General features: G+C 40.0%; 2 protein-coding genes and 1 long non-coding RNA gene across 8 annotated transcripts in view; 2 read left to right on the top strand and 1 right to left on the bottom strand.

Moving 5' to 3' along the window:
- LOC310650366 overlaps window positions 1-1312 on the top strand; it is a 13964-nt gene extending 12652 nt beyond the window's left edge. The window contains exon 3 of the long non-coding RNA XR_014494351.1: window positions 317-1312. This is a non-coding gene — a long non-coding RNA (uncharacterized lncRNA). The remainder of the gene's footprint in view (window positions 1-316) is intronic.
- LOC310650320 (von Willebrand factor A domain-containing protein 5A-like) overlaps window positions 1-8948 on the bottom strand; it is a 25862-nt gene extending 16914 nt beyond the window's left edge. Inside the window, exons 1-8 of the mRNA XM_083379209.1 lie at window positions 8909-8948; window positions 6233-6302; window positions 5759-5961; window positions 5109-5331; window positions 4039-4205; window positions 1977-2091; window positions 1306-1478; window positions 622-710 (exon numbers count right to left, since the gene is read on the bottom strand). Coding sequence (XP_083235335.1) covers window positions 622-710; window positions 1306-1478; window positions 1977-2091; window positions 4039-4205; window positions 5109-5331; window positions 5759-5961; window positions 6233-6287 — 1025 coding nt within the window. The 5' untranslated portion in view covers window positions 6288-6302; window positions 8909-8948. The remainder of the gene's footprint in view (window positions 1-621; window positions 711-1305; window positions 1479-1976; window positions 2092-4038; window positions 4206-5108; window positions 5332-5758; window positions 5962-6232; window positions 6303-8908) is intronic.
- LOC310650327 (serine protease 27-like) overlaps window positions 8759-22056 on the top strand; it is a 25435-nt gene continuing 12137 nt past the window's right edge. The window contains exons 1-4 of one of the 6 annotated variants that reach the window (XM_083379224.1): window positions 8785-8856; window positions 9267-9590; window positions 10909-11056; window positions 21149-21175. In XM_083379224.1, coding sequence (XP_083235350.1) covers window positions 10984-11056; window positions 21149-21175 — 100 coding nt within the window. In that variant the 5' untranslated portion in view covers window positions 8785-8856; window positions 9267-9590; window positions 10909-10983. Of the gene's footprint in view, window positions 8857-9101; window positions 9591-10044; window positions 10260-10908; window positions 11057-21148; window positions 21176-22056 lie in introns of those variants that run through there. The other 5 variants (XM_083379222.1, XM_083379223.1, XM_083379226.1 and 2 more) reach the window with 5 other exon arrangements.

Below are 22056 nucleotides of genomic sequence, written 5' to 3'. Positions count from 1 at the left end.
AGCCTTAAAGCACAATCACACAGACCAAAGCCATTCTTTGTAATTTATTATCCTTAATATGCTAAGAAGCATAGAGAACCCAAGGGCTCTATATGGCTATCAAGAAGGTGAAAGAAGACAAGGGAACACCTCCTTAGGACCCAATAGGAGATCTCAAGGTCATGAACTTTCACCCAATTATAATTTCCATTATAATTCATGATAAATGAGGAAATTACTAGAAACATTGGGAGAAATTAAACTATGCTTACTTAATGTTTCTTGATGTCAGTAAAATTTAGTTTTTGTATTCACATTATTTCTCTTTGGATTGCAGACTCTCAAAAGTGAAGTGGGGCCCTATAATCCGAAAATTCCACATATCTGGTCTATGATAAAGCTTTCATATGATATTCAAGTTAAGAAAAGGGATTTCAAGGAAGTGGCACATGCAAGACATTGTGTAATTTTTTTTCTTCTACTCCTAATTTAAAGACTTTGGAGTTTCTCCTATTTAACCCTGTATTTCTTTTAAAACCAAATTATCCATTTAATTCTTTCCAAATATTCTTTACATAACAAGTAGGAGCTGGAGAAACCAAGAAATAAAAAGATGGACAAAAGACATCTTTTAATACTCACGGGTAAAATGAGTCATAAGTAGAGCCAAAGCCATAGATGTTGAAATAACATCCCAGAGGCAGACTCTTTAACAAGAAAATCAAGGTCTCCTGAAATGGAATGGGGGAGTGAGAGAAACATCTGGAGTCACTTTAGATATCCCAGCACATCCTTTCAGACTCAAAATGTTTCCATGTTTATCACCTCCACTTTTCTGTAGTCCTCCCTTTGCAAAGTCAACTGTTGTGTTTGGATGTAAGTTATAGGGATTTGGGCTCCAATTATCATCACAGCTCTCACTTTGTGACCTTCCCTAGACACTAAATCCAGTTTACTTTACAGAGTTGTTTTAAGGGTCTGAAAGGTCAAAGGGAAAGGACCATGTACAGTAGCATAAGCACCTTGAAAGATTTGAGGAAATTCTGCACAGGCAATAGATGTAGCCTATAAATATTGTAGACCATTGGTTCTCAACCTTTTCTTCACTAAAGACCCCCTTTAAATAGCTTGGCCATAGACCCTCCAAGACTTAACTCAAGATTTAAACCATGACATTTCTTCAAGCCTTCATGAATCCCCTGTGATAACATAGCAGCCCCCCAGGGATCCATGGACAGCAGATTGGGAACCACTGTTGTAGACCACTTTTCATTCTCCATCTTCAACAATCCAATTGATTCATGCACTTATCTACCTTTAAAGTACCTTAGCGCTCTCGATGCGTGCTAGTGAGCCAAAACTGGTACCCATGATGGTACCCATGCTGCCAGAGCGATCCAGTAGGAAGATAAACTCTCCAGGAACATGCTGACCTGCTTTAGCAGGTAAAATCTTGGGGTACAGGCTTAGCAGGAGGGCTGGGTCCCCCATCAGTGAACCTATATATTGCAGGAAGAAAAGCAGTCAGTAGGCATTTCACTCAAGGCAGGGCTCCTCCAATTCTTAGGACTTCCACTTCAGCCACATGATAGCTTATGCCAAAGGTGAAGAACTCGTGTTCCTCCATATGTTGCCTCCGGAGCTGTGGATAGCCCCTGACCTTCGGTCCTTCCGCCGTGACCTGAAGACGTGGTTGTTCCAACAAGCGGGCCTGGACTGACTACGATTTTTAATTAGGCTTTTACTGGGTTAAATTGTTTTGTAATTTTGTGTTTATTGTTTAATTTTCATTTAAATTTTTTACTCTATGTTTTTTAATTTTTATTGTTGTGAGCCGCCCTGAGTCCTCAGCGAGAAGGGCGGCATATAAATTTAATAAAATGAAATGAAATATGTTGCCGAATTGCATCTCTCAGCATCCTTTGCTGATAAGAGGGATTGCTGAGTACTATAGTGAAGAGGCATAAATTCCCTCCTTTGTCTTCAGCTTTGCTCACCTGGGGCAGCTCCAGATTTCCCAGCCTCCAAAATGGCACTGGTCTTGTGAACATCTTTATAATATACCAGCAGTTCCACATCACGGTCAAATTGGTGCCCTTTAGCCAAGGAGACCTTTGGGAAGATAAGCAAAACCAAAGTGCTTGCAGGTTGCAGTTCTAACCCTGCTGTGGAGCCCAGGCTATGAATTCTCAAAGTAAGTGCTATGCTAAGTTGCTAAGATGCTACAAATGCTGCCTTGCCTTAAGTCTTCCATTAACAGAGGATCCATTTTAATTCTGATAGGAGCACTGATAGGAGCAGATCACCCAGATCCCTAGCCATTTGGCCCACTCTAAGAGGACTTTCAGAGGACCAGTTCATCCTTGCAAGCTCATTTACTCTTTGCGAGAAAGATCATTTATAAAACCCGGTGTTCTCCCATTTGCATAAACCTTGCTTTCTGGGAATGATGGGAATGGTAGCACAACATATCCGAAGACTACCTGATTGGGGAACAGGCACCTGGGAATCTTCTGGCCATGTATAGTCAGCCCTTGGAGCCATAAATAACTTCATCAAGGCAAGTGAGTTAGGGATTTACTCATTATTTCTAAATAAATAATGTGTATTATTTATGTACAAATAATTATTTGGGAAACCACATACGAGTAGCCCTTGACTTATGACCACAATTAGGTCATAATCTCAGTCATTGAGCAAGACCCCCATATGACTGCTTTGCTCATTGACTACAATCCCAGCAGAGAGACACTTGTGTGCAGCATGCGCTGGTCCTGCCTATGGCACTCTTCACTCCTTTCCTTATCAAGCTGCTTCTCAACTCAGGAGCTGAATGTCTTTCCTGCCAAACTCCAAGCAGGATTTTCAGACCCTGAAGAAAGAGACGTTTGTGCAAGGCTTGCGCTGGGCCTCTCCCATCCATCAGGCACCCACACTTTTTGCCTTACCACGCAGCCTCTCTGCTTAGATTTTGATGCCCTCTCGTCTCTGGGGGCTGGCTGAAAGAACTGTTTGCCAAAGGAGTTCAGATCCCCTTGATACACGAAAGGGAAATCCTTTGATTGGGTGCAAGAATGTAGTTTTTTTCAGCCAGCACTTATAAACCAGAGGGCAGATGCAACAGCTTGCAACTACTGACTTTCTGGGAAAGGTAGTAAAGAAGATTGCAAATGACACTTACTGTACATGATTAGAAGGTGCTTGGCAACTGGTTGTAATTGTGAATAGGTTGTCACATGACTGCTGGGGTTTTGCAATGGCCAGAGATGCTTTATGGCTGTAAAGCATCTTTTCTAGGCTACCGTAACTATAAACCATCATTAAATGAAGAGTTATTAAGTTGAGGATTATCTGTAGCTCTACTTTTCAGCAGACCATTTTTTTCAGCAGTTCTAAAAGGAACTGCATCTGGCAGCTCCTAAGCATTTAGAGCCCTCTATTGGGGCAGCAGCACCATTGCTTTTCAGCATCAGTCTTAATCCCACATCCCATTTCCGTTTTTTTCTTCTAAAGGTCAGTTCAAATGGTGTGAACAATCCTGTATTTCATTTGGCTGTTAGGTTCATACAGGTTACAGGTAGTCCTCGACTTACCATAGTTCGCTTAGTGACGGTTAGAAGTTACAATGGCACTGAAAAAAGTGACTTATGGCCATTTTTCACACTTATGATTGTTGCAGCATCCCGAGGATCATGTGATTTACATTTGGATGCTTGACAATTCACGTTTATGATGGGTTGCAGTGTCCTGGGGTCATGTGATCACCTTTTGCAACCTTCTGACAAGCAAAGTCAATGGGGAAACCAGAGTCACTTAACAACTGTGTTACTAATTGAACAACTGCAGTGATTCACTCAACAAATGTGGCAAGAAAAGTCATAAAAAGGGACAAAACTCAGCAAACTTCTCACTTAGCAACATAAATTTGGGGCTTAATTGTGGTCATATGTTGAGGGCCACCTGTACTGATGAGGTGTATGAAGTGTGCAGGTGATGGAAAAATACTTTTTTACCCAAAGTTTCTCCCCATCCAAATCTTTAGGTCCTAAGCAGCCTTACCTGGGCAGCAGTGCAATCCTCCGACATATTTTGTATAAGACTGCATTTTGAATCCACCCGAATGATGCCATAGGGGGACTCCACCTTGGCGTTGAGGCTGAGGGTGTAGGGCAGAGCTTCTCTAGACACTCTTGTTATCTGCTGGGTAACGGTGCCCCCTTCTGAGCCTGATAAGAGATAAGGGATTCCTGGGGATAGCTGCCTGAATCTGGGGGCAGCAGGACACCACCTGAAACAAGAAAGTGGCACTGGGGTGCTGGGATTATTGAGCTGGACCAAGACAGGTTCAGAGCCCTGTATGGCCACAATTCTCACTCTGATTTTGGATCCCAGTAGATGCTTTACTTGGACTTCAAAGCTAAGCAGGGAGGGATATGCTTACTACTTGGCTACCATGGAAGAAACCAATGGGAAATCACTCCTGCCAAGAAAAGGAAGTGTCCATGAAGTCACAAGGAATCCTGCTCAAAATTGGAGAATTTGTCCTAGTCAAACCCAGCCTTCTTCATGAAGATGGTGTGAGAAGAGGAAGGGAAGAAAAGCACTTTATATCAGTATTTCTTTTTAATTTGGAAAGGAAAATAATGGGATGCGATAACGGAAGGTCTCTGAATTCTTTGCACCTTCTTATACTCATTTGGTGGGCACCATCTTGCAAAAGTCTGGTCTAGCAACTACACACCATTTTGAGCTCTATCCATGAATAAAAATAAAGAAAATGGTAAAGTTAAATGGAAAGGATCAATGGCAGCATGCCTCCTTCTCAAGCTTCTTACTTCAAGAGTTTATTGTTCTAATGGCAAACTATAGCTGTGTTTGCACAATGTGACTGAAACACTGCTTAACTGCACATCCCCAAAGAATGTACAGAATACGTCGACTCCTATGCAAGTATCGTACATTATGCCTTCATGTCTTGTATGAATAGAGCCACAACTATTGGTTTTTAGGATGAAACTGAGTTAACTGTCCCAGTGCGTGACACCATTGAGCAAGGAAGGCAGGGAAGGTGCCTATTGGAGTCCTTGCTTTGGGGGCTCCATGCTGAATTTAGGAATATAGTTGGTTACCTTCAGGATCATAGCGGGGGTTCAGGACAGCTGGCAGGACAAAACGGACGGCCTCATCTGGTTCCACAGCTAGAGCTTGAACGTAGCGCAGTTTCAGTGTGGCCTTCGCACCAGGAGGAAGATTGCCCAGGTTGCATGTGAAGATGTCACTGGTATTTTCATCTCTCTCGAGCAGAAAAGCCTGGCGGCCTTCGCTTAAGGCATCGTCGTATTCTTGCTTTGCCTGTCTTGAAGAGGGAGAAAGAGGACAAGATCACTTATTAGAGTGGTCACAAATAAAGAGTCTCTGGGACTTCGGGTTTTAAAATAATCCCAGCCAGCAGTGGCAATTCACTTTCATAATGTTCTCAAGAAGACTGCATGCACTTACTCATGAGTAACCTTTCCAGATAGTATTCCTTTCAAATGAAAAACACTTTCACATGTTTGGGCAGTTACACTGTTCCTACCACCACTTAACTTTTCACTATGGTAGAGGAACAAATGTCATCAAGAAAATACATCAAACCCGAAGGAAATGTATTTAAGTCTGTTTAGCATAGCAGACTGTGATGTGTAGATTTCTTGACACAATCTGGGTGCAGTGATATAGCCTCTTATGCCTTCCCAAAACTATACCCCTGTATTCTGAAATGTTTAGTCTTCTGCACCTGCTTCTTCTCTCGGATCTCGGCCTCAATCCGTGTTCCACCAATCAGACCCTCAAAGGCATAAACTGCAGCTTCATCATCCAGAGGGAAGACAAAGGTGACCTCCACTGGATTCTCTTCCTCATTCTGGTACTGGAGTTCTGATACTACGTCAGCCACGAAACCTCGTATAATGACATCCACAGAAATGCTTTTCAAAGGCACTGGGGTGTGGAAATAGCAGAAAGAGGATGGTTAATTCAAATATCTAGCCTGGCCTAGAGCAAAAAAACTGAACTCAAAGCTAATGCTAAAGATACCAAGACCACATTCATTGCAGGCATTGTACACACCTCTCCCCAAACCTCAAAGCCATAATTCTCCTCTCCCCAAACCTCAACATTCATAATTATAGCTGGAAAGCACCTTAATTTCATTGTTAAGCAGAATACTACTGGCTGTTTACCAACCAGTAATCATAGACACTCAATTTACCTGGCACATTAGAGGATGTGAGGAAGCCATATCTATGTGCATCTGATGGCCACATATTGAGAGAATTCACCTGAAGAAGACAAAAAATATAATTCCATTTTTTATTTTGATTAATTTATTGAAGAAGACAGAAAAGACTTTGGGACAGTTTTCAGCTGAGTAATTTTCTTATGGCTTGTCTGGCTAATTCCAGATATAAATTGCTTTATTTATAGCCATTGGTGTTTTGCATTTCTGTCACTTAGCTAGAGATTTGATAGGCACAAAACAAACTAGAAATAAGACAAGGAACAACCTATCTGTTTCACGTAGCATTATACCACATCTATGATCAGGTAGCTAACAAAGGATAGTTTTCTGACCCTGTACATATATCATGATAAATCAAAATAGTTTTGTTGGGACTTGTTTTTTCTTAAAATCCTTTTTTAAAGAAAGTGTTGTGTTTTTATTCTTGTTCATTGCCAGAGCTCGCTGGGGGATGGGTGGCTTTATAAATTTCTTAATATGAAATTAAATTAAAAAACAGGCTATATCTTTTGAAGGATTTTAAAGGGAAAAAAAGTAAGCAACTATAATATCACCGAACCACTGCAGAAGAGATATAAAGCCTACCTGTTTTGGTACAATGATTGTTAAACGGAGGCAGCAGCCATTCACATGTCACTGCAAGTATGGTTTGAAGATGCCTTGCTTGTTCAAGTACATGTTGCATAATGCAGTCTATCTCATCTCCAGCCCATAGTTGAGGTAACGTAACGTTATTTTTTCATTTCTGATTCAGAACTGTTTTTCTCTTCTCCTGACATGCAAATTTCTGGTACTTTGGTGGCAACTCTGGTGATGATACTATGGGTGCTAGGACCTGCCCACTTTCCATTTTCATCTGTTGCTGGCATGTCCCCTCATCTCTGGTCATTGCTGATTTTCCTTTATGGATTTGACTTGGGCAGAGATCAGCCCTCAGGCAGTTGCCCATGTAATGTCAGCTGGGTACTTTGTAAAGTGCTGGGCACCATACACTGGGAGAGTCTCTCCTGCCTAAGGCTTAATGGAAACCATTTTTAAAAATGGTCCTTGGTCTCCCACAAAAGTGCCAGGCTTGTGTAAAAAAAAGTACCTCATCTGACATTCACAGGCAGAACTTCCTCCTGTTTCAGTCATCATCACACTATTGTTTGATCTACATTTCTCCTCAGGTTGGCAAGATAAAGTTTCACTAGGTAGCTTCCATCATTTTATCCCAGTGGATCAGTTAGCTCCCACAGTAGTAGTGGATGTAGGAGAAGAATTGCTTCCTAGTTAATCCAGTTTCATTCCACTGTCCAAGTTGCCTGTCAGTCAGGGCATTTCTCCCCAGACTGGCAAAAGAAGGGGTGGGGGATAAATGGCTTCTCTACTTCCTCCTTCTCCCTGCCTTCCTTACCACCAGAAAACAGAATGAGAGTCCCACCACCATCCCTTATTGATCAGACCGCAATTTGCAGATAATGAACATTGTATTGTCTTGCCTATTTTATATTCCAATTAAACATATTCATGGTGATACATTAACTTGGCCAAGTAAAGATAATAGATACCAAAATATACCCCCCACCATAATTTGAAAGGAAAAGTTAGCATTTGGTTTTTCTCATTTCAGGTCTATTGTAAGAATTAAAATACATGAAGGCAGATGGATCAGTGGTCAATGAATGAATCAAAACATATCAAAAATTATTTTATATATTATTCAAGCTCAGGTAGTTTTCTCCTGAAGCTTAGTGGGATAAATCTGAGAGCTTTGCAATCACTTTTATTTTTATGAATGGGGCTCTTGACTTATCTGGTAGGAACTCTGATGTCTACGTGGGGGTCACTATGTCAAAAATCCTTACAAGATTTGTAACAATGCCATTGATACAGAACACCCTTTCCCAATTAGCCTGGATTCAAGAATGTTGGACTATGGAACAACTTTTCCATCTCCATCAGGGCTTTTTTTGTCATAGAACGCTCAGAACGGAGTTCCAGCACCTTTTTTGGATGGAACCTTGTAGGGTAGGCAAGGAGGGTTTATGACGTGTGTAAGTTCCTGCACCTTTTTCTTTTACAAAAAAAGCACTGATCTCCATCAACACTGTCTGGAAATATGGAGTCTAACACATCTTTCCAGGTAGGGAACAAAGAACATTTAGCATAGAGCCTATTTTTTTCCCCTGTTTATTGAAGGGACCTAAAGTAGGAGAAGAAAGCTGTCAGTTGTGATTCGGGAAACAGGACACCAGCTGCCTGCAATTAGTGCAGGTTCGCATCCCACCAGGCTCAAGGTTGACTCAGCCTTCCATCCTTCCGAGGTAGGTAAAATGAGGACCCAGATTGTTGGGGGCAATAAGCTGACTTGTAATAATGCCGCTTGGGGTTTGTGTGAAAGCCCTAATAAGCAGGCATATACATAGAATGAAGGCTACTGCTAAGCTTGTAAGCCGCCCTGAGTCTTCGGAGAAGGGCGGGATATAAATGGAATTAAAATAAATAAATAAAAAATTCCTCAAACAGATGGAGAAGCAAATGTGCTTTTGGTTCTCTAAAGATACAAAATGCAAAAGCAACAGGACAGAAAGTAACCTTGGAAGAAATAAAAGGTATGTTAGAAAAGGGAAGGGAAACTCTCTCTTCCAACGGAGCTTGGCCTACCTGCCTTCAAAGATGGGAAGCTGCGCGTCCCACTTCCCTGAAACAAGAGCGAAAGTAAAACTTTCCGGGGAATTCCCCGTTAAGGCCTCCTCTCACTAAAGAACGCCATAGAATACGTAGATTCTTCGACCAAGCAAGCTCCAATCAGCGCGATCCTAACCTTGCTCGGTCCGAAAGTTGCGTGTGACGGGAACCAATGGAGCAGCGGAGAAGACCTTTTGGTCGTGTCGCTGCCTCCGCCCTTTTGGATTCGTTCCTGTTGTGCCATTTTTTTTTCTCCTCCAGGGGCTCTGCAACCTCCCCAGAGGGTCTTATTCTCTCTCTCTCTCTCTCTCTCCCTCTCGCTTTGGTAAGGAAGACGTGCAACCGATATCCCGCAATTCCCATATTTGACGATCCTCGGCCCTGCTGCAAAGACGTCTGGATGACAGCTCCCATAATCATTCACAGGCTTTGCTGTCAGGATTTGGGAGCAGGTGAAGCCCAAAATCTACCACGTTATTTACCCAGAGCGAAACGGAGATTCAGTCTTCCTCAAGCAGTGGGTCCTGTAACTTCAGTTTTTGTTCAGCGAGGAATTTCGCTGAAGGGGGAAGGAAGATTAATCCCGCCTACCGCTTGCACGAACTGGATCTTTCAGAACTTCGTAGCCGCGCGATAATCTGCTAATAATCCACCGAAGGTGCAGTTTGACTTGTATAGTTCTTGTTGGGTGTGCATTTCTGTGTATAACACATTCCGCTTGCCTAAACCAACTACTGATGCTGCTGCGTACAATGTTTGAAATGATGCCTGGAGTTGGATAATCTGTTCCGGGCATATTTCCGCTCCCCAACAGACCTGTTGTTAGAACAGACTTCACCTATATGTTACAAGTGACCAAAAATCGGGTATCCTATAAGAGCATAAAAAAGGCTGAGCGCCAAAGAATTGAGGCCTTAGAACTGTGGTGCTGGAGAAGACTCCTGTGAGTCCCTTGGACTGCAAGGTGAAACCGGTCAGTCCTAGAGGAGATCAATCCTGACTGCTCTTTAGAAGGCCAGATCCTGAAGCTAAAACTCAAATACTTTGGCCACCTAATGAGAAGGAAGGACTCACTGGAGAATAGCCTAATGCTGGGAAAGGTTGAGGGCAAGAGAAGAATGGGACGACAGAGAATGAGGTGGATGGATGGAGTCACTGAGGCAGTAGGCGTGAGCTTAAATGGACTCAGAAGATGGTAGAGGACAGGAAGGCCTGGAGGAATGTTGTCCATAGGGTCGCAATGGGTCGGACATGACTTTGCAGCAAAAAAATATGGATAGTTCAAAGATCTGGATAAACTCAATCTTTCAGCAGGCACAATGCCCAGGTGAGTTTACCTTTAAAATGAAATTTGGGCGCTAAAATAACTATGCCCTGATTTCTGCCTGTACAGATGTTTAATGAAGACAGGAATGCCACCCATTTCAATCATTGACCGTGGGCGGCTTAGAATTCCACATCCTCTTTCTTCCTCCCTCCTGCTTCTACAATCTTTTATTTTTATATGGCAGGCCATAGCCTCCACCATCTCTGAGTCAGCATGACAACTGGTGTCCAGTAACCAGTCTGAGTCTTCCATTGACTGCAACTGTTTCAAATTGCAATCTGAAGGATCTCCTTTCTTGAAGAGTCTACCCATCCGAACACATCTAGCAGGATGGGCATGCTGCAGATCCTGTCAGCCAAAGAGTGTAGACTGGCAGGGACTGGAAGATGGTCTTTTCCCAGAGTGTCCCCTGATCTATGGAACATCCTTGCTTCAGAGATTAGAATGGCCCCAACCCTGTTAGTCTTTTGTAAGCCTAAAAATCTGACTATGTTCCCATACCTGGGGTGCTGAAAGTGATAAGGGCCCAGTTTCCTGGCTGTACTGTTAACTTGCCAAGTATCTTGGCTGCTATGTATATTTATTTGGATGTTTCTATTTTTATTATTTTAAAATGTTTTAATATTTGGATTGTAATATCTTTTTGAAGGATGTGAGATGGCTCAGCAGTTAAAGATGCTGAGCCTATCAGCTGGAAAGCTGACAGCCTGGGATTGAGACCTGAATGCTGTGCGATGGTTTGAACTCCCGTCCTTGCCCCAGCTCCTGCCCACTTAGCAGTTCGAAAGCAGGCGAACGTGAGTAGATAAATAGGTACCACTTTGGTGGGAAGGTAACAGTATTGTATGATCCTCAGTGTATAATCATTCTGGCTACATGACCATGGAAATGTCTTTGGGCAACATTGCCTCTCTCAGCTAAGAAACAGAGATGAGTGCCATTCCCTAGAGTCATGCACAACTGGACAAGGGAAACCTTGGCCTTTAGCTTTATATTTTTTGAATTTTAAGCCACCCAGAATCATTGATTGAGATGGGAAGCTACAGAAATTGAATAAATAAATGAAGTTACTACAGTTACCTTTTTTGTTTCTTAAATAAGCACATTTGCCCACTTTGAGAATGCACCTAGACTGTGACAGAATAAGGGGTTTGTGCAACACTGGATTTGAAGGGCGAGGAAGTAGACAGGGACACTCAGGTTGTGTCTGTCAGCAACTTGTTAAAGCAGTGGCCTCATTTACAGAATGGCATGATTTTTCGTAGCAGTGGAATCCCAGGAAAAAGGCACTTTTGGTTTTATGGAGTTGCTGACAGTTGCTGACAGATGTGTTCTGAAGCATCTTTTCATCTTTTTTAATATAAAGAACATAAAAATTAACAGAAATGGATACAGAATAAGCAGAACAAGGAGAGAGAGAAAAAAGTGCAGAAGGGATAAAGAAGAAAAAGAAACAAGAAGTTTCCGATTTCCTTTGCAGCAAATACAAGTGTGATTATGACTACAAAATACCTACATTTTTCTGTTATCCAACTTTAAATCATCAAATCATAACTGCATTTTTTCCTGTTTCATGCAAGAAGTCTATTAGGGGTTTCCAAGTCAGCCATAAATACAGGAATTGTCTTTTCTTTAATCAAAAAAGTTATCTCTTGCCATCTCTGCAAGTTCCATCATCTTCATCAACCATTCCTCCATTGTGTGAAGTGTCTAACCTTTCAATTTTTAAGCATAAAATAATTTTGCTGACATCTTTCCTCCTTGAATACAAAATCCTGCACATTGATACAAAATGCTACTTTAACTAAATCTGATTTGAACTTCATTAACTCATGGGCTGGAGATAAGATGGACATGTGTGATGAAAGTTGCCATGTCATGTCAGCGTCTTGGTCCATGGAGAGAATAGAGAATGGTATGTAGATGCCTTTGGAATCCTTAATGATGCTAAAGACCTACACCATTGTGTCAGAATGCTAGATGAAAGCTGGCCTCCCATAATCAAACATTCCTGAGAATTTGTACAGATGTGTGATAGAATCAGGCTTCACACATGTCATCAAAATAAGGAAAGTCAATAAAATTGGTTTAATATTAGTTTGGCACTGTAAGCAAGTTCAGTTGGAAAATAGCTCATAGAACATCTTAACAATCAAAGAAACCATATGTAGGTTAATGATTGTGCAAATTCAACCTGTTGTGCCCACTACTACCTTGTTTTTTAAACTATTGACTTCAAGATGGTGTTGATTTTTAGTAGCCTCATACACCTTTTCCAGGATGATCTGTTTCCAGTTTGGACCTTGAGATCTTCCACACCCATTACCATTCTAATCAAGTGCATCCACCTTGATGCTAATCATCCTCTTCTCTTTTCTTCTTTTTAAAATTGTAATATAGCTGAATTAGAGTATGTCCTTTTCTCTTGAGTTTTGAGCATCCTCTTTCTCCATCACTAAAATAGGATTCAGCTAGTAGTTTATCAGGCTCTGTATCTGTAATGGAAGAAGATGCTGTCTTGTCTTTAATGTGACAACAGTTTTGGGCTAGCCCTGGTTTATCATAGCCCCATGAATTTGTATGGTCCCTGCAGAATTTCTTCTCAGCCCTATTATAAAAGCATGGTACGATTGTGAGCTTAAAATGTACACATATGAGAAAGTGCATCAGCTCTTTTTGATATTGAAGCATTGGTTTTAGAAGGCAGCTGTGTACCAGTAAAGAATAAAACCCACAAGATTAAGATTACAGAATCAGTCTATAGCAGGAGAGAAAAATATCATCAAATTACAATAATTATGTAGTTAAAAGTACTGACAGTACTAAAGAAACAGATAGAAACTCAGGAGATTCCTTAGATATTAGCTTTTAACATGGCATGCTTAGCTTTCAAACCAGATTAGTAAGGTTTTTGCACCACCATCTTACTTCCTGTGGCAGGCAGCTGTTTAACCAAAGTGTAGTTTTGCAAATACTAAACTGTAAGTTCACACAAGATGCTAAGCCAAACTCAAACAAATTATATAATAATAGCTCTCTTTGGCTATTTTCTATGAGACATTGAAATCAGGGCTCTGCAAAAGTTGAACTAATGGAATAAACCATTGACTGAGCTCATCCATATTAAATTAATGAGTAAAACAAACTATGGTTTGATATCTATGAACACATTATTTTGCTTTATAAATATTGGTGTATTTATTTTTTTCAATTTAGGCACCACCTGACAGCAACTGACTTTTGTTTATGGCTAAATATTGTGTGAATAGCTTATTCCATAAATCTTACTTCAATAATTATAATCCATTCCTAGAATCGTATTAGAAATCAAACCACAGTTTATAAAATTGCCTTTCCTAGGTTGGTGCCTTCAATGTGGCTTCTGCTCCCATCATTCTTAGCCTATCATAGTCAATGACTAATGGAGAATAAAACTGAACTTTTCCATAGTACAGCAAAGCTTTAAAAAAGTAATAGGTACAGTGGTCAATTCCTTTATTGCTACAACAAAACATTGTTAAGGTTTTTTGGGAATTTCAAACTGAAATCTATCTGCTATCAAAACTCTCCTGTCTTTTGAGCCCAAACAGTGAATTGTAGTTTAAACATTTTTGAATCAAGATATCTCAAGTCCTATGATTTAAATATGTACAAAATCCAGGTCCCATTCCCATATAATTGAAATTTCAAGGATCTTCACACCAGTTGTATTCACAAACATGTGGCTACTGCAGTATCACTGTGGTCATCCACAGTTCAAGATACCATGATTTCTGATGTTCTTGCCAGCTTCCAATAAACAAAGTCAATGGGAAAACTTGCAGGAAGTCAAAAGTTGCTCCTACCCCCACTGCTTTTTTGCCTGCCAAGTGGTCATTCAGTTTCTCTGTTTAGGTAAGGAAGTATCCCTGAAAGGATGACACAGAGGGTCATGGGTCATCTAGCTGAAATCAAATGCTTTTTGAACAAAGAAAATATTTTTTCACACAGCACTTAGAGTACTGTAATTAAACTGTGGAATTTGCTAGTCATAATTGTGATAATGACAGCTGATTTGAGTGGTTTTAAAATGGCACTAGACAGATCTCTACATGGCTGGGATTAGTGGTTACTAAGTGTTTAGACAGGCTGGATGAACTAATGGTTTTATCCAGCAGGGCTCTTATAGTTTTGTGGGCCACTCTGCCAGGGCCCAGTGATTTTTGATATCACAGAATGCAAATCGTTGAGGGTGCAGTGTCGGTTTGCATCAGATCATGAATTAAATTTGTTAAATTTTCTGGAATTTTGTGAGTCAGTAGAAGAGCTGAACTGAGCTTCCGTGCCTATGGCTAACGATACAACACAGAGTAGCAACGATGCTGGCAGAGCCAAGTCTTAAACATTTACTAGAACCTCACTGGGTTTTTATGTTCCTAAATGAGTAAATCATTCCTTGAAATAAAATTGAACAGAAAATGTATATAAACAGTTTATTATATGTGTCGCAAGAATGATATAGTTTCAAGAACATAAACCAACTCGGATGTTAATGTCTTTCTGTATAATTTATGCTGACAGTTTTTGGCTGCGTGCTGATATGACTCATAGACTTTTCAATGTGCACTGTCGGCATGGTGCTAATGTTCCAAATTAGCAGCACTGTTGATGGGAAACCTGCTCTTCCAGTGCTTTGGATTTTGGTTGCTCTCCTGGGAGGTCAGTTAGGATAGGGAGGGAACAGAATGGAAATTGAATTTTTATTTACATTGCATTGGAGGAACAGTGATTTCAAGATAGTTTTTGGGTAATGATGCATAGTAACTCTGTGCTGTTGATTTAAGTGAAAGAAACAGAAAACTAATTCTGGTAAAGGATGGGTGGAAATATCCACATTTATAATAATTAGATAGTGGTCATGAATGGTCTGAATTGATTGAACTGTTAGTGAACTCTTGAGCTTCAAGTAGTCATTTAAGCAAGGTCTAGAAATATAACTCAGAGTCAGAGGAAGTAAGGGGGAAAGGGGCAGATAGTATGTGGTTAAAAGATTACTACTTTTTATGAATTATGGTATAGAAAAAACCCATTGTCTTCTGGTATGAATTATGGTGTGAATTGTGAACATTTACATATGTTATTGGATAATATATAATATATAAATATGCCATTTGGGGCATATTTATTTACCTTCTCCTAAGGTAGAAGGTCTTATTTTCTTGAAGGAAAAAAATAAAAGTTTTGCTTTACCAAATATTGTTAGATTTTTTAGGCTACAGAGCCAGAACCCTAGGAGCCAGCTAATTACCTTCAAATCTTAGTTAGAGATGACATAACCCTAACCTAAAAATGTAATATCAAGGAGTCTGCTTATTGGTTGATCTGGCTTTATCCACAATACTGTAAACTAGCAGCCAAGTTTGAAATTCTAGGTAGTTTGCAGGTCACGTTCTGAGCAGAGCTTTATTTATTTTTATAAATAAAGAGCAACAAAGATGATTGGGGGACTGGAGGCTAAAACATATCGGGAATGGTTGCTGGAGTTGGGTATGTGTAGTTTAATGAAGAGAAGGGTGAGGGGTGACATGATAGCAGTGTTCCAATATCTTAGAGGCTGCCACAAAGAAGAGGGAATCAAACTATTCTCCAAAGCACCTGAAAGCAGGACAAGAAGCAACAGATGGAAACTAGTCAAGGAGAAAAGCAACCTAGAACTAAGGAAAAACTTACTGACAGTTAGAACAATTAACCAGTGGAACAACCTGCCTCCAGAGGTGGTGAATGCTCCAACACTGGAGGTTTTTAAGAAGAGACTGGACAGCCATTTGCCTGAAATGGTATAGGGTTTCCTGCCTAAGCAGGGGGTTGGACTAGATGACCTCCAAGGTCCCTTCCAACTTCTACTTCTTCTTCTTCTTCTTCTTCTTCTTCTTCTTCTTCTTCTTCTTCTTCTTCTTCTTCTTCTTCTTCTTCTTCTTCTTCTTCTTCTTCTTCTTTATTTTTACAATAATAACAACAACAATAATAACAACAACAATGAAAGCATTAGCAAAGGATGATGGTTACAAATACCTAGGCATATTGGAAGCAGATAACATCTTGAATGGAAAAGTCAAAGAGTCAACACAAAAGGAATACATCAGAAGAGTGCAAAATACTAAAATCAAAGCTGAATGGTGGAAATATAATTAAAGCCATTAATACATGGGCAGTCCCAGTGATACGCTACCCAGCTGGAATTATCAACTGGACATTTGCCGAATTGGAACACCTAGACTGGAAAACACGTAAACTTTTGAACATGCACCATGCTCTACATCCACGAAGTGACATCGACAGATTGTACCTGCCAAGAAGAATAGGGGGCAGAGGGCTAATGCAAATCCACCAAATTGTAGAAGAAGAAAAATGAAGTTTGAATGAATATGTGAATCAAAGTACAGAAAAATTGCTGCAGGCTGTGAAAACAGAGAGCATTATCAAAATAACAGAAACAAAGGCAGAATATAAGGAAAAACGGCTAGATGATAGATTAAATAGATGGAAAACCAAAGCTTTGCATGGACAACATTTGAAAAACATTGAAGGAAAATGTGATAACAACTTGACATGGCATGGCTTAAGATGGGAACCATCAAGAAAGAAACAGAAGGTTTAATACTGGCTGCTCAAGAACAAGCACTACAAACTAATGCCATGAAAGCAAATATACAAAAATCTACTGACAATCCAAATTGCGGACTTTGCAACAACAAAGCTGAAACTGTTTCACATTTAATATGTGAGTGCAGCAAAATCGTGCAAACTGATTACAAAGCTAGACATGACCGAGTTGCTAAACGAATCCACTGGGCATTGTGTAAAAAATATGACTTGCCTATGTCTGAAAAGTCGTGGGAACATAGGGTGGAAAAAGTTGTCGAGAATGAGAGGGTGAAGATCTTGTGGGACTTCCAAATACAGACAGATCGTCATTTGGAACACAACACGCCAGATATCACAGTTGTAGAGAACCGAAGCATACAGCTGATTGATATTGCTGTACCAGGAGATGGCAGAGTTGAAGAAAAAGAATTGAAAAAAATTATGAAATACCGCGACCTGGCCATCGAAACTACGCGATTATGGATGAAATGCGTAACAGTGATACCCATTGTCATCGGGGCACTGGGAACCATGTCCAAAAACTTTACAAAACACATCAAGAGATTGCAACTTCCTGCAATAACTCCAGCAAAGCTACAAAAAACTGCTCTACTCGGAACATCTTACATTTTAAGGAGATACCTGGTTGATACCTAGGATGTTTGCTGCAGCCCGTGTCAACCATTAGTGCCAGTCAATTTGAGTGTTCAGTTGACTGAGTTTCATGTTTTATGAATAAAAGTTTTAAAATTGGCAACTGAGCAAAACTAAATGATCTCTGTGTTAGAAAAAGACCATGAATTCAGTGCTCAAAACAAAAACAAAAACTCATTCCTGGATAAAAAATTACTCAAAGGATCATTTGAGTGTGTTCCTTGATTCTTAGTTTGTGTTTGCTTACCTAATTCATATTTTATGTTTCTGTAGTATTCTAATAAAGAGAAATCTATTCAGCAAGCTTAAATTCAGCTTACCTCTGTTCTCTGTTCTAGAGTATGATAAGTCTAATAATTGAATTTAAAGAATATTAAGACTCATTCCAATAGGTTATCCAATTCTTTGATAGCAAAGCTTATAGGATATTATATTACAAACAGGGCTGAAGTGAAATAATTGAGGCTGAGAAAATAATGCTTTGTAAAGGTCATTACTGAGTTGGTAGTTACAGAGAGATTTAAGCTATGGACAATCTGTGATATGCAAGCCAGCTGCTACCCTCCATTTAACGAAGAAGAGGACACAACTATTCATGGTCAAAGATACCTTCAGCTACATTCCTATAACAGGTAGGTTGGGGAATTCTAGGATTTGAAGTCCACAAATCTTAAGTTGCCAAGTTGGAAAAACATTTGTGCAGGTAACAGACTGAAGAGACCCAAATTCAAATCTACCCTCTGACATGGTAATATTGATAGCATTGAAGAAGGTATGCATTATATAACATCAACTGAAAAGGAGGAAGAGTTAAGAAGGAAATTCAAGATTTGTTCTGTCTTGAGTTTCATTGGTGTAAGAGGGGGAGATAGAATCTCTTGTCAGGTTTGCAAGTTTCTGTTATTATACCCTTTAATAAAAAGTGCCTATTTCCAGGTCTGGCCTACCTCACAGGGCTGACAGATATAGGAAATTCAGTCAAGTTATTTTCTTTCAGCCCAGCTTAGCCCATATACCAGAAGCTTAATATTTCATGGAACACATGGAACACATGCCAGAAGCTTAATATTTCATGGAACGTTGGCTTGGTTGTATGAACTCAGTTTTTGTGGTCTATAAATGATAGCTTAATTATTATAGAGTCCCAACTAATTATTGCTTAGTATGATATCTGAATTAGGTGTTAGTGCCATGTTACCATGCCTCATTATGACTTGAACTTAAAAAGGGATAGGTTTTCTAGGAATAGATTGTTCATCTTTAACAAGTTAAGGCAAATATATGTGTCCCACGTGTATCACACCTTCTGGTGAGATAGAAGTCCCCTGAGGATGGGCTCTAGCACGAGTCTAAAAGCTCGGAAGATTAAACCTCTGGTCCTAGTGACTGACCCAGATTGGATCCTGTTCATCTTTGAGTTTGCAAGTTCTACGCACACCTAGACTACATCTTCCAGGAATTAAAAACGTTATCAGCACCCTCCATGGTGCCTGAAAACAGTATAACACTAATTCTTGAAGTAGAAATTGTAAGAGATACAGCTTTTTATCTTACCTTCAACAGCAGATTGCTATAAGATAATTGTTCATATTACTCCAAATTACTTACAGCATTTCACCCCACCCAGAGGTGGAGATAGAATAGTTAGGATACTTGATTTCCGGCCTGTGAGTAGGTTGCTCAACTTGCCCCACTGAAAAGCTGGGGGTGGAGTGAGAGAAGGACATACACACCTGCTCAGGTCTCTTTGGCAGTCTGCTTCATATTGAGCAACATTCAAGAGATTGCTCCTTTGGTCCTCTGCAAGTCTGCAAGGTGCTTGACTTGAACATCACAGTCCAATGTGCTGTTCCTCTATACCTGATCTGCACTAGGGCTGGATGACTGAATGCTGCTAGTCCTGGACAATGTTGTGTCTCTGTTGCTCCCAGATTGTGTTTCTGTTTCTGTTGCTGAAAGGTGGGTAGCCAGGACAGAAAGTGCTCATTCTCTCTGTGTGAATGTGTGAGAGGGTGTATAGGTATTTTGTATAGTAGTATATATTAGTGTTGGGGAATGCGGACACAGCCTCTGTTCCATTTGAGCCACCAAATCCTCTATTGAAAAGTAAAGATGCTAAACCAGTAGGTTCTCTGAGCAGATGGAGAGAAAGATGACAATATTTGGGAGAAATCTGAAAAATTGGTGAGCTACAGCAAGGGATGTGGGATGAGTTTTAAAACCTGAGACATTTGAAGCATTGCTTTCTGGGAAAAATGGGAAACATGGATTCTTGCAGTGCATTAGAACCAGGAAATCTGGAGCATGGAAGCTGAAACATCTAGCAAGTATTGCTTTCCTTCTGATTATGTTAAGGAAAAAAATGCTGTATTTCAATTGTCAGATACAGGTAGTAATCCAGCTTTGTAAGGAATGTGCGTATATATCTAGATTTCTACACTTGGAATGCAGATGGGTTTTATTTTGTCTCCCTGTAGCCATTACATAACAATCACTTTGATGTATTTTGCAATTGACCAATTACTAGACTGAAATAGATTGTGTGTATGTGGGTTCAAAAGAGGTTTGGGTTATTGTTCTCTTCCCATTTCTATTGTTCTCTTCCCATATTCCTATGACAATATGTTAGAGAGATCAGATTTGCTGCTTATCAGTCTTCAGAGAAAGATCTATTGCAGTTACTGACCAAGGAATTTTCTTAGTAGCATCTCTTTTACCAAATTGGTCTTATGTGCCATATTTCAGGCCTAGACTCAGTTACATATCCCTAGGAATCCAGTTTGGGAAAAATCTCTGCAGGCTTTTGATAGAATGTAAACCCATGCCATCTGATCTTTCATGTTAGCCTTTTGGATCAAAAACAACTAAAAGGTTTGTAGCATGGATTAGAAATACCTACAGATATTGTTGAGAAAGGAAATGGTAAGAGGAGAAGTGACAATGTAAAATAATAAAAAATTGAGTTCATTAACAAAGAAATAGCTCAACATAGTGTTATGTCACAGATGAGCTGGTTACACATGCAGAGAGCCTTCATAGAAGATGCTTAATCTGTTTACAGATTTAACAACTTCTCTGGCTTTGCATAACAAGCTAACCAAATCTGGGTTTTCATAACCCAAAGCCACTAAAAAACAAACAAACGTTAGCACTAGCTAACCTTATCTTCTTGTATAATTATGACTACTAGGTCTTTAACTGACCCAGTTAAACATTTTACACGTGGTCCATTTTACACGTGGCTGCCATAGCTCCTAAAGCAGTGGTTCTCAACCTGTGGTCCACGGACCTCTGAAGATGTGCAATGTCTTGGGGGTCTGTGACTATAGCCTGTGCCCACAAAAGGTATTTAAGGGGGGGGGTCCGTGATAAAGAAAAAGTTGAGAACCACTCTCCTAAAGAATTATTATTCAGCTGTTTTATAATAAAAGTGATTATAATTCTTCCCCCCCCACAAGGATAGCAATCTTGCTGTTGTTGATAGTGTATTCTGGGAAGTAAAAATATTGACCTAGTGTTTTTTGGTAATCTAACTCCTGATCTCTATCTACTAATAGTAATGGTTTTTCATTCCGTCTCTTTGACTTTATTTACGGTATTCTGTTTTTTAGGTGTGGAACACACTGATGCTCAAAAAGGTAAGAACACACTCCGAGTAAAGGATAGTCAACCTAATAATGGGGAAGGGAAAGCCTAGAGAAGGGATAATGTCATAAAATTGAGTTCAAGCCTCTCAAAATAGAGTTTTCCAATAGATGTTTTATTCTTGTGTTATTCAGACAAAAAGCAAAGCAAGTTTGCAACTAAGCTTAATTATTTCTTTTATATGTGTACACATACTTGTCTAATTTCAAAGTTATCTTATTAGAATAAGCTATGCCCATATTCAAATAACTACGCCTGACAAGGCTTTTCAGGTTACTGTGCCCAACAAGGCTATTCAGGTTATTGTGTCCAACAAGGCTATTCAGTTAACTATGCCCAACAAGGCTATTCAGATATCTATGCCCAACAAGGCTATTGAGGTTATTGTGCCCAACAAGGCTATTCAAAGAACTATGCCCAACAAGGCTATTCAAAGAACTATGCCCAACAAGGCTACTCAAGTTGCTGTAAGTATTATTGCCCAAGTAGGCTACACATTCACACAATACTCACATACACTGTCCACACAGGTGATCAGGCCATGTTAGAGTGGGCTGGGAAACAGACTCAGGATGTCCCCTGCTCCAACAAGAGTCATCTCACACTACAGGGGTCTGGGTTCATTCCACTCTTTTCTTTATACCCAGCTTTTTTACTATGAATCCATATGTATGGTACATCTTGCCCCGGTCTTGTCAATAACTTCACATTTTTACTCCCTGTTCCATGACTCCATGAAAAATGCAATCCATTGCATTTCTTATGGTCACTAATATTCCACTTGGTATTCATCAGCAATAATTCACTCATACACACATCCAGGATTTCTGTTGTCAGTAATACACACATTCTAGCAACGTGAGTTTCCCAGCGG

This window comes from Vipera ursinii, assembly GCF_947247035.1.
Source record: "Vipera ursinii genome assembly, chromosome: Z".
NCBI lineage: Eukaryota > Metazoa > Chordata > Lepidosauria > Squamata > Viperidae > Vipera > Vipera ursinii.
The sequence above is the reverse complement of the archived record's forward strand: the minus strand, read 5'-3'. Positions and strand labels throughout refer to the sequence as shown.